The sequence below is a fragment of the Xiphophorus maculatus genome, chromosome 16 (genome assembly GCF_002775205.1).
Source record: "Xiphophorus maculatus strain JP 163 A chromosome 16, X_maculatus-5.0-male, whole genome shotgun sequence".
In the NCBI taxonomy this organism is placed as follows: Eukaryota; Metazoa; Chordata; class Actinopteri; order Cyprinodontiformes; family Poeciliidae; genus Xiphophorus; species Xiphophorus maculatus.
The window spans coordinates 2,847,731-2,861,185 of record NC_036458.1 but is presented as its reverse complement, the minus strand read 5'-3'; the positions used below and the strand labels follow the sequence as shown (position 1 = coordinate 2,861,185).

Sequence of the window (13,455 nt, the reverse complement as noted above, 5' to 3'; positions counted from 1 at the left end):
TCACTAAAACTATAAGAACAGAGCATATCACCAGCCTTAAAGTCCTTCAACTGGCAGGAGAAAATCCTTGTTAGTTTATAAATCCCCAAAATACATTAAGGAGGTGTTGTTATTGTATCAACATTAAAGACCACTCAGGTCTTCTGTTTCTAGTCTACTCTGCATCTCCAAAACCAGAACCAAACATGGAGAAGCGGCATTCAGTTTTTCCTCATATCCAAAAAACTGAAAAAAGTGCAAAACAGCAGAAACAGAGTTAAATCAAGACAAAAAACCTAATTTATTTGAGTTGCCTTTGATTAATAACTTGGACATTGATCAATATTTTCTTGAAGATGGCATTGGTTCTGTATTATGTTAAAGCACTTTGAAGTGTCTTGTTACTGAAATGTGCTAAACAAATAAACTCAAGTCGACGTCGTTACAACTGCCACAGGGAGTTACTCTGCCCCGCAAATGGAACAAAGACAGAAAAGCAGTGTGCAGTGTTTACTTGTTTTATTGATTTATTTCCGTCAGAACGATAAAAAGAAAATTAAAAAAAAAACAGCTGTGATGTCACAGGATTAATGGGAGGGGCTTCAGGTCAGCAGCAGTCTGTTTCAGCCAGTCAGAGGACGGGGAGGGAAGGACTGGGTGGAGCTAAACGTAAATCCTGTCTGTCAGCACGTTGCCTAGCAACGCCTTTCCTCCTGACATTTAGGAGGCGGGCACAAGCAGGAGGCGGGGCAATCATAGGAGGCGGGGCTAAAGAACATCATCGCTATCTGGCGTGTGGAGCTGCGTGTCGTCGGCGTCCGTCATGAAGCTGCTGTCCTGACTGTCATCCACCTCAGCCACTGCAGAAACAGGGAGGGGAGGGTGAGTCAGAGGGACAGACGAGTGAGAGACATGTGGAGCAAACCATACCTTCGTCCTCAGGCAGGTATCGCTTATCAATGGCTTCTTTTATCTGATTATTGGCTCCTTTAGGGTCCAGGTCCATGGCCCAGCTGAAGTTCATCAGAGCCAGGTGGGTCTGACCCAGCTTCTTATACACCTGTTGAGAAGAAAGGTCATACACGTAAAAAACCCCAAAACAAAACAAAGAAACGCAACCTGAGATCAGAAGAGGCAGCTGATTGACAGAACCGACTTTTACCTTTCCTATGAGGAAGTAAACCAGAGACTCTTTGGGAACAATCTGCTTCAACTCCTCCAGCTCCTGAAGGGCTGCCTGCAGGGAGACAGTTCTGATTTCACTGACCCAGGTAGGTTCTGCTTTACTAAACTGGTCTGGTCCAATGGCTCCATGTCGACTTATTGGGTCTGGTCAGAAATCAGTGTCAACTCATGAGGTCTGATCTGTCGTTTCTGTATCAACTGATTAGGTCTGATCGCTCATTTCTGTGTCGACTGATCAGGTCTGATCGCTCAGCTCTGTGTCAACTGATCAGGTCTGATCGCTCAGCTCTGTGTCAACTGATCAGGTCTGATCGCTCATTTCTGTCGACTGATCAGGTCTGATCGCTTAGCTCCGTGTCGACTGATCAGGTCTGATCGCTTAGCTCCGTGTCGACTGATCAGGTCTGGCTTACCTTGTACTTATCATTGGCAAACAAGATGGAGGCTCTGTGGAACTTGCAGAGAGGGTTTTTGGGGTCAATGCCAATGGCTCTGTTTATAGTCTCTAACGCAGCGTCAGACTTCTTCAGAGCATGCTGCACCTGAACACACACAAACACACACACACACAGTTACAGCCAGGCTGCACGCAGGTGAGCAGGTGAAGGAAACATACGTACCACTCCGATGTGGCAGAGCAGCACGGAGCTCTGAGGGTTGATGCTCAGAGCTTTCTTGAAGTGGATTTCTGCCAAGTTGAACTTCTCCTGTTTATAGTAAATCATGCCGAGTCCATACCTGAACACACACACGCACACTTTATATCTCACAGCATGATTACACCCCGTATCATGCGTTTCCATGGTTACCATACCAGGCGTTGTAGTGTCGATTGTTCACTCTGATGGCGTTCCTGAAGCAGGCCAGAGCTCGGTCCAACTCCTCAGTCAGAACAAACTCGTGACCCAGCAGGGTGTAGGCGTACGCGAAACCTGGGTCCACCTGAGGCAGGTGAGAAAGGCAGGCAGGTGAGGGAAACACCTGGCAGCTCGGGAACATCTGCACGGGGTTTCTGCAGGCTTCACCAACTCAAATTTCAGAATTTATTAATAAATCTCTCCACAGAAATGTACAAAGTTCATCCAACCAACTGGCAAGAAAAATTTACTTATGCGAAAAAGCTTTTTCTTTTTCTTGCTGCCAAAATTGGTCTTCAGTCACAATTTTGTTTACAGAATCTTCATAATTCATTTTATTTGTTGTTTCGTTTATTTATTTTGGATATTTAAAATGTTTTAAATGTTAATTAGAATTATGCCATTATTACTATATTACTTGAAAATGGTCTCAGAACAACGATATCATTTATCATAATAACTATTAGAACAATTTATCCAGCAAAATTTGTAATCGTGACAGGCCTCATAAAATTACAACTTTATTCTCCTAATGTTGGGACTTGATTCTGGTTATATCATGACTTTATTCTTGTAATTTAAAAATAAAATCCTAGCCTGGCCTTCTGTTATTTTCTAACATTAATTCAAAGTTCAAATAAATAGAAACTGTAAAAGAGGCTTGTCAAACAAGATGGCCGCCATGGGAAACACACATCCAGATTTTCTAAAAATGAAATCTTCAAAAACTAAAACTTCAATTAATCGTTTTAAAGCTGCTCACCTGGATGGCCCTCTGGAAGAACTTGATGGCGATGTCGTGCTCCCTCTGCAGGCTGAAACAGTTTCCTGCGACGCACCAGGCCTGCAGAGACACACACAGCGTTAACCTGAGCGGCCGGCTCACCTGAGCTCACCTAAGGGTCCAGTTGAGCGTTCAGGTGCGCTCTTCACCTCAGGACAGTTCTTGTCCATGTCTGTCAGGTCCTTGGCCAGCGCCGACAGCGCCACGTCCTTCTGCAGGTGCCACAGCGTGGTGGAGTAGATCGCCATGCCTTCCACGCGGTACGACTCGATCCTGCGCACCTCGCTGAACAGCCGCTCCGCCTGCAGCACAGATCGCCATGGCGATCAGGTGACAAACCAACACAGGTGGAGCAAAATCCAGGATTCATACACTTTTCCCCCCGCAGTAAAATTCAAGCACTTTTTAAGGCAAGTTTCCAAACTTTTCCTGGACCACACTTTGGAGATAATTCACTATTATGTGGCATAATTTATTACTGTTATTAAAAATGTTTTATGATAGTGTTCTTCATTTTATAGCAGGGACAAAATAAACTAAAGTATAAAAATTTATGTTTTGAAATGTCTTACACCCTAAATACCTGACCAAAAAGAAATATTTCAATAATGTTGTTTAATGTATAAAAGATATGGCAACTTTTATTTTAATTAAACAGATTAATAAGTTATTGAGTGACTGGGAATAAGACATACTCATTACATCAAACCAATCCATATTGGGTTAAAGTAAATGATCTTCCTGGTGAAACTAAATGCTTAAAACACAATGTACAAACTAAAAAATGTTCTAGCAAATGGAAATTATTTTGGTAATTCTAACTAAAGGTTTACTCTTGATTTAATTTAACTTAATTAGGTATTAAAAAATTTCAAGTTTGAACTTTAAGTAATGTTTTTCAAATTTATGCTTTTAATCAAACATTAGATTCCACTTTATTACAAAACTGTAGAGTTTGAATATCAGGCACTTTCCTAATTTTGAAAACGCCTAATCAAAACTGAAGCATTTTCCAGGATTTCAGGAACACGTATGAACTCAGAGAGTCTGCTGGGTTTGGGTCGGACGGACTCACCTGCATGTACTCGGCCAGCTCGAAGTAGGCGCAGCCGACGTGCGTCAGGACCCAGCCCGTGTTGTAGTGCTGAGGAGGCAGAGACGTCAGGATGTTGATGGCCTCTCTGCAGCTGTAGGAGCACAGCGCCTGGTAGCCCCGACCCAGTTCCCGTAGCAACGCCATCACGCTGTCTGAACACAAACAAACCACGGGTGGTACCATTAGTTCTGGGCTTCAGGTTTAGGTTAATAACAGGTTAAAAAAACCTGAAGCTTTGGCCCAAAACCGGTTTAGTTAATTCAAATTCAAAAGTACTTTATTGAACCCAAAGGGAAATTAAATATTAACATGTACATATTAAATTATTCAGGTGAAGATAGAACAGCTGACCTCGGGGTTCGTTAATTTTTCCCACCGTAAAATTCAAAAGTTTTCAAGGCAAGTTTTCAAAGTAACTTTGCAGATAAAAACAAACATGAACTAAAGACGACAGTTCCAATTCACTGTTATGTGGCAACGTTTATTACCAATATTAATAATGCCTTTTTACAATTTGTGTTTAGAAATATCTCTCAAACTACACTGCAAAACAAAAAAATTACCAAGTATTTTTGTCTATTTTTTGTGTAAATATCTTAGTACACTTGAAATAAAAAATGTAACATAAAATAACTTTTCAGCAAGATATAGGAGCTTGTTTTAAGACAATAATTCCTTAATATTGATCAAAAGTACTAGTTTTACTGGCAGATTATTTTATTTACAAAATGGGAAAAATGTCTTGTTATGAGTGAAATAATCTGCCAAAAGAATTAAAACATTTTCATCAATAGCAAGGAATTATTGGCTTAAAAACAAAACAAAAAATAAACTTGTAAACTTGTTTAATGTAGATAAAAATACTTTTTCCACTAGCAGATTACTTTACTTATAGCAAAAACATGTTTCCCATTTTATAAATAAAATAATCTGAAAGTGGAACTACAACCTTTTTATCAATATTAAGGAGTTATCAATTTAATTTTAAAGTTATTTATGAGTTAGTTTTGTCTTATTTTAGGTGTTACAAGATAAATAAGATAATTGTAACTAGAAACTAGTTAAAAATAAATAAAAAATACTTGGTAAGATTTTGTTTTGTTTTTTTTCCCAGTGTTTACATCTGATTGGTCCCCCACTAATTTAATAAATAAAATCCCCAATTTCAGTAACTTACAACTCAGTTTTTGTTGAGGTAAATTATCTTTGTGTTCAAATTAAATGCTTAAACACATAACAAATAATCACTTGACTTTCTACAAGGTCAAGTTTCTCCTAAAAGTTTAAAACTTTAACACAAAACTGTGCAGATTAAATCTGAATCACTTTCCAGACCAAACATTTTCTAGGATTTCCAGCACCATGTGAACCCTGCAGCCCAGAGGAAGCTGTTTGTTCTGGCGGTACCTGCAGCGGCCCTCTGGTACTGGGGGATCCTGGCGTCTGGCAGGTTCAAACTGGGATCCAGCCTCAGGATGTCCAGACTCTCGTTCAGGTTGCTGCTGTTTGCCGTCTTCGCAGATTTACATTTGGTTTTCCGGTTGGGAATCTTCGTAGGAAACTTCATCTTTAGCTTCTTGCTGTTCTCCTGCGGAAACAGAACCGGCGTTACTTCACCGGGTCTCTGCAGCCCCTGCACTGGGAACACTGGGAATCGGACGGTGGGTGGGAGGCGGGTACCTTGGCAGTGGAGCTGGCACTGGTAAACAGTCTGGAGCTTCTTCTGGGCTGAACGTTAGGAGGACCAGACATACTGGGACTGAGAACCTGAGGAGAACCACTGTGGGACAGACAGGCGACTATAAGCTATAAATCAGTTTATCACATGATAAATTAAAATTAGTTAATAATTTCCAGTTAAATGATTGTTTGTTTTTATAGTGTCTCCATCTTACTGATTGTCCACGATCAATGGGGTGTTTAAAGGGGCAGTTTTATGTGTTTTCCAGGTACAAAAAGCGATTTTATAGCACAATCAAGAAACTTTATTACCTCTAGTCGTTCTAAAAATGTTGCATAGATCAAATATGACTTAAAAAATAAGATTTCATAATTTAACACCTTGAAATTGGGCCTCTGTCTACTTAAAACTCCTGATCTTTCTGAAACTTCGCCTCCAGGAAGTCATCACAACATGGCTCCTTCACTGACCCCTCATCGTTTTTCCCAGCGTTGCTCTAAGCAGCAGCTCCTATAAGGAGCGCAGTAGATCCACCAGGTGTTTGCTAATTGCTGGTAGCTCGTCTGAAGGAACTGAGTGTGAAGCTCTGAAGCTTGGAAGCTGCAACTCTGAGGAGGAGCTATGCCACAAAGGCGGGGCTAGGTCCACCCGGATGTTTTGCACAGGTTGCCATGGAAATTAAAGGATTTCTCAAACATGCAGTACTATCATTTATCGTAATAATTTCTGGGCCAAAACTGATGCCGATGCAATTGGCTGCTGCACTTACCTGGTGTGAGGTGCTGAGGTCTGCGATTGGTTGAAGGGGATGGGAAGAACGTCTCTGCTGTTCCCACTCTGACTGAAAACGGACTTGGACTGACTGATCCTGGAAACGGCCTGGCGGGGAGGCAGACAGGTGAGGTCAAACACTTCCTGCTGAATCACAGCCTGGTCTCAGGTGAGTTCTCACCTTCTTGCTGGGAGCTGTCGTTTGCGTTTCCATTGTAGCCGAATAGTTCTGCAGGTACGTGGGGTCTCCGGGGCTGGGCTCCAGGGGCAGGATGCCAAAACTGTGCAGACAGCAGAAATCAAAGCAAAGGGGAGGAGCTAAAACCTGAGCAGGTGTGGAACCTGTTCCGGCACACTCACCTGGGCGTCAGGGGGCTGAGGGCGGCAGGACCCCCCAGTAAGCTCCGCCCACTCTTGGGTTTGTTCTGTTTACTCAGCAGAGTGCCAGCTGATGCCATGGAAACCGTGTTGCCCAATAGCGAGCCAGTTTCCGGGGAGATGAGGGAGGAGTCAATGTATGAAATCGACAAATCAGACGTCAGCTTCCCGTTTGACGACTCCAGATTCAGACGATTCAACTCCTGGAGGACGGGGACAGATTTAGGGACAAAAGTAATCTGATTACTGGAACATGATCAGATTACATAGTATGAAAAATAAATCGATGTTATTGATTAATCTAAATTTTTTTTAAGATTTAATTTTTTTATGTTGTCACCAATGCACTCTTCCGGTTTCATAGCTCAGAGTGATGTCACCACACGCAGGGCGGCCATCTTGTTTGACGAGGGTGTTTTACACCTTTTATGTATTTGGACATAATATCAGCAGAATAATATAGTAATTTTCTGAGAATTCTAACATGAAATATAAAAAGTGTAAATCAGGAATGTTGAGCATTTTGTGAAGTTATACTTTCATAAAGGTTTTACAGATTTTTAGGATATTTCTTCTGGTAAAATTACGTCTTTCTTCTGCTAATATATTATATTCTCGTGATTAAATAAAAATTCTTGCAGCGTGGCCCGAAAAACTCACAAGAAGGATGACTGAAATAAATATTTTCTTTCATTGTTTCTTATTTGGAAAATAAATCAAGAAAAAAGGATTAAAATCAGATTTGGTATGAAACAGAATTCCTGACCGTAATATAATTTGAGCATTTAATCAGGTAATTAATGTGCATTTTCTTGTACCAGTGTGTCCTGCGGCGTTTCCATCAGTGCAGTGTCGAGGCGATGAGACGGGTTCTGGGCGGGGCTTATGTGAGGAGGAGGCGGGGCTAAAGAGGAGTTCTGCAAAGCCGACAACCTGAAAACCTGATCTGGATCCGGCTTTTCTCCTGGAATAAAACGCACAATGTTTTCTGAAGTCACACAGTCACATGACGTGTAGCAAGTGTGTGTGTGTGTGTGTGTGTGTGTGTGTGTGTGTGTGTGTGTGTGTGTGTGTGTGTGTGTCTGTGTGTTACCTAGATGACAGAGGTTCTGGAACGGCGACCAGAGGAACGGGTTGAGGGTTAAACTCCTCTGGAAGCACTCGGCACCCTTAGCAGCGCGATCCGTCTTGCTACTCAGAAACAGGACAGGAGTCAGCAGCTGGAACGCCTCACACACCAGTAAGACGCTGGGAGCACCGGCTGCTTACCAGTAAATGTGGCCCAGTAACGACAGCGTGAAGGAGGCGGAGTCTCCAAACTCAGTGATGATGTCATCCTGACTCTTCTGTTTGTTCAGGACTCCACCAATCAGAACCTGCTCTCCCTCAGCGAGCCTGGGAGGCAGACAGGTTGACAGGAAGACACATCACTGTGTGTGAAGGCGTGTGTGTGAAGGTGTGTGTGTGTGTTCTTACTTGCTGAGTTCCACGCAGCACTTGGCCAGCAGGAATCGAACCTGCGGCGTGGAGCAGCTGTGAGCCTTCAGTAGTCGGTAAGCTTTGTACGGTTTCCCAGAGCGATAATAACAGGTAGCCAACAGGTAGAGGGCCTCCTCTGAACGCACTGTGGAGGACAGACAGGTAACCATGGAGACAGGTAAACAAAGAGAGACAGGTAGACAGAAGGAAAAACTAACCAGACAAACATGTAGGAGGAGTGCTTCTATTGGAGTTTTTAGATGCAGGTTGATATAATCCGATATTCGTTTTTTGGTTGAAATCAGACCAATTTCCAATATCAATATCAGGTTGGAATACCTATAGAACACTAAACAGACAGACAGACAGATAGACGGGTTTTACCTTCTGCGTAGAGTCTCTCTGCAAGGAAAACAGCATCCAGGTAGGCATAGTGGTTGAGAGCCTGCCACACCGCAGCCTGAACACAGACAGAACCAGAACCATCAGATAGAACAGAATAAGTCTTTATTGTCCTCCCGAGTGGAAAGCTGACTTTGGCTCAGTAACATGCAAGACAAAGAGGTAAGAATTTTCTAAAAAGGACCATTGAGTAAACCTTTGAGGACACACTACACGTTTTTGGAGGTTTTAAACCCAATTTTTATAAATCTTATTCCCAGTCTCAAAAAAAACCCCCAAAAAATTAATTTAAGATCTGAACGGATCACCAAACTGGACACAGCAACAGCTGCTGGACGACATTTTTAATTGTTAATGCAGAACATTATGAACATAAATGCCATGATCTAAGCAATTAACTATCTGATAATACAGAGAGAAAACAGAGGAGAACTCACACTAAACTTGGTAGCGCCTCTGGATTATTAATATAAAAAGCTTTTTTAATGTACAAATGTTTTGTTCATGTTATAGACCAATGCTGTCAAGGGGAAAGCTGCTGACTGGACAGACACTGAATGCTGTGACCCAGCTATTCATAAAAAGTTGAGTGGAAGGACAAAGTCCACCAGGAACAGGGACAACCTCAGGAAATCAAGATCCTCTGAATTCAGACAAATCCCACACCTGGGCTACGAAAGTTACATTCCTCGTATCAAACCATTCCAGAACCAGAACTCCTGAAACTGGACTGACTGTCGCTCAGTGTTTGCTTTTCATTTTTAGACCAACGTTCCAGTATCTGCAGGGTCTAGAACCGCTCCACTCTTCCTAGAGTCTGGAGAAAAAGTGAAGAGAACCAGAATTAATGATTCTGGAAGTCCAGAAGTTTCCTCAGTCAGAAATCATCTGGGTCGCCATGGCAGCAGCCGGTTCTGGTCCACTGGGTTTTCTGAAGTCCACAGTCAAATCAACGTTCACCAGAACATTTTAGACTAAGCCTGTCACAGTAACATATTTTACTGAACAATAATTGTTCCAGTAATTCCTGTTTTGAGAATAAACACAGAGAATGGACATGAAAAAAGTATTAAAAATATTTTTTTATCAATTTGATGTGATATTCTAATTTACTGAGACGAAGCTACAATGAAAGTAATAAGAAACAAAAGGTTGAAATATTTCACTCAGTATGAGGTTGTAAAAGGAGCGATACGAGTCACCAGAACCAGAACCAGATAATTACTGGACCGGACAGTTCATCCTGAGAACAGCAGAACCTTCTATTCCAGGGTTGTCCAGCATGCGGCCTGTGGGCCATTTCTGGCCCTTGGAGTTATTTTGTGTGGCCTCCAACTTCAATTTTTAAATGTAATTTTTTTTTATCAGAGTAAAATTATTACCAAGATAATTTTTTACAACACAAAATGTCAAGTATGTTTCTTTTTATAACCAAGCATAACAACCAGAACCACGGTTTTGTCGACTGAGCTGACTTGGCTGTCCCTAAATCACCTATTATTTAATTTGCTTAACTTGTTTAAATATAACAAGTTTTTGAAAGAAAGTGACACAAATATTTTGTTCAATCAAGCCCAAAAGAATTTGAAAACTAAATGACATTTCTTCTAATGCAGAAAATGTGAAAAATCGTTTTAAAGTTTTGGATCTACAAAGAATAACATTACTCTTCTACAAACGGACAACAAAAACAGACACATTTAATTGCTTAATTATATTTTAATCTTTCTATTATAATTTATTTATTTATTCTTTTACATTTTTTGCCCCGCAAGTACTTTTGAATTTTGACCCGTGTGACAAGACGTTAGGACATCCCTGTTCCAGTCGGATTTACTAACAGGAAAATCACCTGTAGTTTGATCACAGTGGGAGCAAACTGGGACTGGATCGTCATGTTCCTGGGTTCTAGATCTAGAACCAGATTTAACCATTTTAACAGGTTCTGGTTGACCAAGAAAGTCTCCCCTCCTGGTGGGTTCAGTCCAAACAGAGGTGATTCTGTGCTAATCAATCCCAGTCAGCCCAGTTACCCCACTGCTTTACTCCAGTCCCACAGGAAACTGGGACACCCACACACTGCAGAGAACAACAACCAGAACATGGTTCTGTTTGTGTTTACCACAACCCGCCCTCCCACAGGGGGTTCTCCGGACCTTGACCATACTGTAGGTAAACACAAGACATTGACTGTTTCACCGATTTCTTGTCGTTTCTTCCGAGCGAACTTGTTTAATAATCAAGCTATTCAATTTAATCTGTCCAACAGCAAACATCAGGCACATGAATGACTGCTCTGTCACCAGCACACCTGTCCAGGTAAGCGTTAACAGTTTCAGCTAGCTGATGTTAGCCGCTGCAGCTAACCAGCTGCGGGCTAATTCGGTTTCGTGCACAGGATCTGGGCTCAGAATAGACCCAAGGAACAGGAGGGACTGTCCCAGAAGAACAGAACCGGGCCTTTACAGCGTTACCGACTCAATCCTGCAACCTGAAGCCGGCTAGAGAAGGCTAACACCCGGTAGTAGTAAGCTAACAGTTAGCTCTGCAGGGCTAAGTAGGCTGATTTACAGAACTCTGTTTAAAATATAGTGGACTATGTAAATTATGCTCATAAATAGAAAAATAATAATATTACATCTCAGTATATAAAAGACACCGGGTCTGCTGAAGGGTTCGGCTAACACACAGTTAACCAAACCATCTGAGATTGGTCTAAATCTGGACTTTAAAACAGGTTTTTGAGTCAGAGGCTTCCAGTACAGAATCTCAACCAGCCTGATTCTTCACAACACCAATATGTTCAGAACATTTCTTGATATTAAAAAAGAGCACTCAAAAACTGTAAACTGTCCCCAGTAAAGATAATAAACCATCCATGTCAGGAAAGGTCAGAAGATCCTCTCCAGTACACGGATTCTTTTCCTGGCCGCAAAGAACATCCTAAATTAGACATTTTTTAAAGAAGTCTGGCTCTGCCCTCTGGGTCAGTTAACACAGAGCAGATAGTAACAGGATCAGTTCGGGGTTAACCCCAGACTGACGGTTGAGGAAGCCGAAGTATGTGGACATAAACAGGTGAAACAACCAGGAAAGCTACGGGCCGAGCTGCGGCCTGGTGCGGGGAGAAGCTCACCGAGCGCGGACTAAACCAGCCGCTCAGGCCGGCTCCAGAACTCTGCCCTCCCGGGTCATGACAGCACTAGAACACGGTGTTCCTACCTGGACAGGTTCCTGCAGCACCGTCATTCCGCTTCCGCACGCCGTCTATCGGCTCCGTTCGTCCGTTTCTTTCTTCACTTCACTCTCTGGAGGAGCTCCGGCCGAACATTTGAATGTACCGACCGTTACCTGCCGAACACAGCCGAAGAATGCCGAAGAGACCCGAAGCAGTTGATTGCGCCGTCTGCTGGACAAATTAGGTAATGTGATAATAAATCTGTGTTGTCGCCCCCTGGTGTATTTTTTGTCTGTTTGTTTACTCACGATTTTTTAAGTTCTCTGCTTTCGTACTGTTTTTTTTTCTGGATGCAATGTTTTTATTAATAATTATTCATATTAATAATTTTAGATTTAGGTTTTAGATTTAGAAAAATATACAGAATACTTAAGGCGATAAAAAACGAAATTAAAACGCGAACAAAATCAAACGTAAGCTAAAACAGCGTGTGGAGAGAGTGTTTCATTTTACTTTAGTAGAAATTAAGAAATAATCAACTGCACTGAGAATTAAAAGTAAATTTTAAAAAACTCTAGCTTTCATGTGGAACTAGCAACTTAAATAAAATGGCCAACAAATGCTTTATGCATGCATATTTTTACTTCAAAATTCGATCTCAAAAGGTCAAATACAAACGAATTGGTTTCAAAACTGAAGTTATACAGCATTTCAATTAAGGTAACAAAAAAAGCAACTTTGTTTTAAAATACAGATATTATAGCAAATGCAGTTTTGAATTTTTTTTTTGTTTTTTGATGGAATAATTGCAACAAATTTCCACTAAAAATTACTCTAAAGTAATATTTTGTTTCATTTATTTATTTATGTATTTATGTACTTATTAGAGTAAAATACTCTAATAAGTAAGGTTGGAAATTTAGTACATATTCAAAATCAGCATTATAGGGCAAAATTGTGTGCCCACACAAACGTTTTACTTAGATTTCCAAAGCTCACAGCATACTAACATAAAGTACACATAAATACATTTTAAAGAAAATACAATAAAGAATTTTTATTCTACAAATATAAACATCACATATTAGAAAATGTATCCATCAATTTTATTGCAAGAATGCTGTCTTTGCACCCCCCCCCCCCCCCCAAAAAATAAAAAATAATATCAAAAACTTGCAAGCAGTAATTTTTTCAAAAAGTTATCTAGCATTTTCAGCATCTCTATCTGGACTAAACTTGTCTTATGTGCGCTGCTCCAGGTGCCAGACCTACTTGGACACCCTGTCCCAGGTGGACGTGTGGTGGTGGAATATTTCCTTAAATCTGGGCCAAACATCAGCAGCAGACCAACACGAAGCTCTAACATTCCAGAAGATAGAAAGTTCTGGACCAACAGCAGAGATGTTATTTTATCCTTCCTTTCATCAGTACAGGAACGGGGGAAGTTTAGCTGCGTGCTGAAATCTTAAATTACGGCGTTGAATCCTGATGCTGCTGCTGCTCTCAGGACGTTAAACCGGAGTTAGCTGCTTTGAGGTTCATGACTCTTCAGAACAGAATGATCCTGGATCGAATGACGGCTTGTACAGACGGAGTTCATGTCATGATTTGTATTTCCTGCTGTACTTATATTCAGAGTTGGGTGGTAAGTAGTCATATTTACTC

General features: G+C 41.3%; 1 protein-coding gene across 1 annotated transcript; it reads right to left on the bottom strand.

Annotated features, from left to right (window-relative positions):
• Positions 1 to 481: 481 nt before the first annotated feature.
• Positions 482 to 11,974, bottom strand: cdc27 (cell division cycle 27). The gene is made up of 20 exons (XM_023349531.1): positions 11,835 to 11,974; positions 8,595 to 8,670; positions 8,208 to 8,355; positions 8,001 to 8,126; positions 7,825 to 7,922; positions 7,550 to 7,695; positions 6,714 to 6,934; positions 6,535 to 6,634; positions 6,352 to 6,461; positions 5,582 to 5,681; positions 5,309 to 5,489; positions 3,881 to 4,053; positions 2,955 to 3,107; positions 2,785 to 2,865; positions 1,979 to 2,106; positions 1,785 to 1,902; positions 1,578 to 1,706; positions 1,142 to 1,216; positions 910 to 1,039; positions 482 to 839 (listed from the first exon to the last, which is right to left on the bottom strand). The coding sequence occupies exons 1-20, from the start codon at positions 11,859 to 11,861 to the stop codon at positions 748 to 750; spliced, it is 2,412 nt and encodes an 803-aa protein (XP_023205299.1). The 5' UTR covers positions 11,862 to 11,974; the 3' UTR covers positions 482 to 747.
• Positions 11,975 to 13,455: the final 1,481 nt, after the last annotated feature.

Excerpts from the sequence above, each read along its gene's own strand:
- cdc27 (XM_023349531.1), bottom strand. The coding sequence starts at position 11,861 with ATGACGGTGCTGCAGGAACCTGTCCAG. Across the intron at positions 2,866-2,954 it reads TGGACAAGAACTGTCCTGAG|GCCTGGTGCGTCGCAGGAAA; the intron begins GTGAAGAGCGCA and ends GTGTCTCTGCAG. Across the intron at positions 2,107-2,784 it reads TCTTCCAGAGGGCCATCCAG|GTGGACCCAGGTTTCGCGTA; the intron begins GTGAGCAGCTTT and ends CACCTGCCTCAG.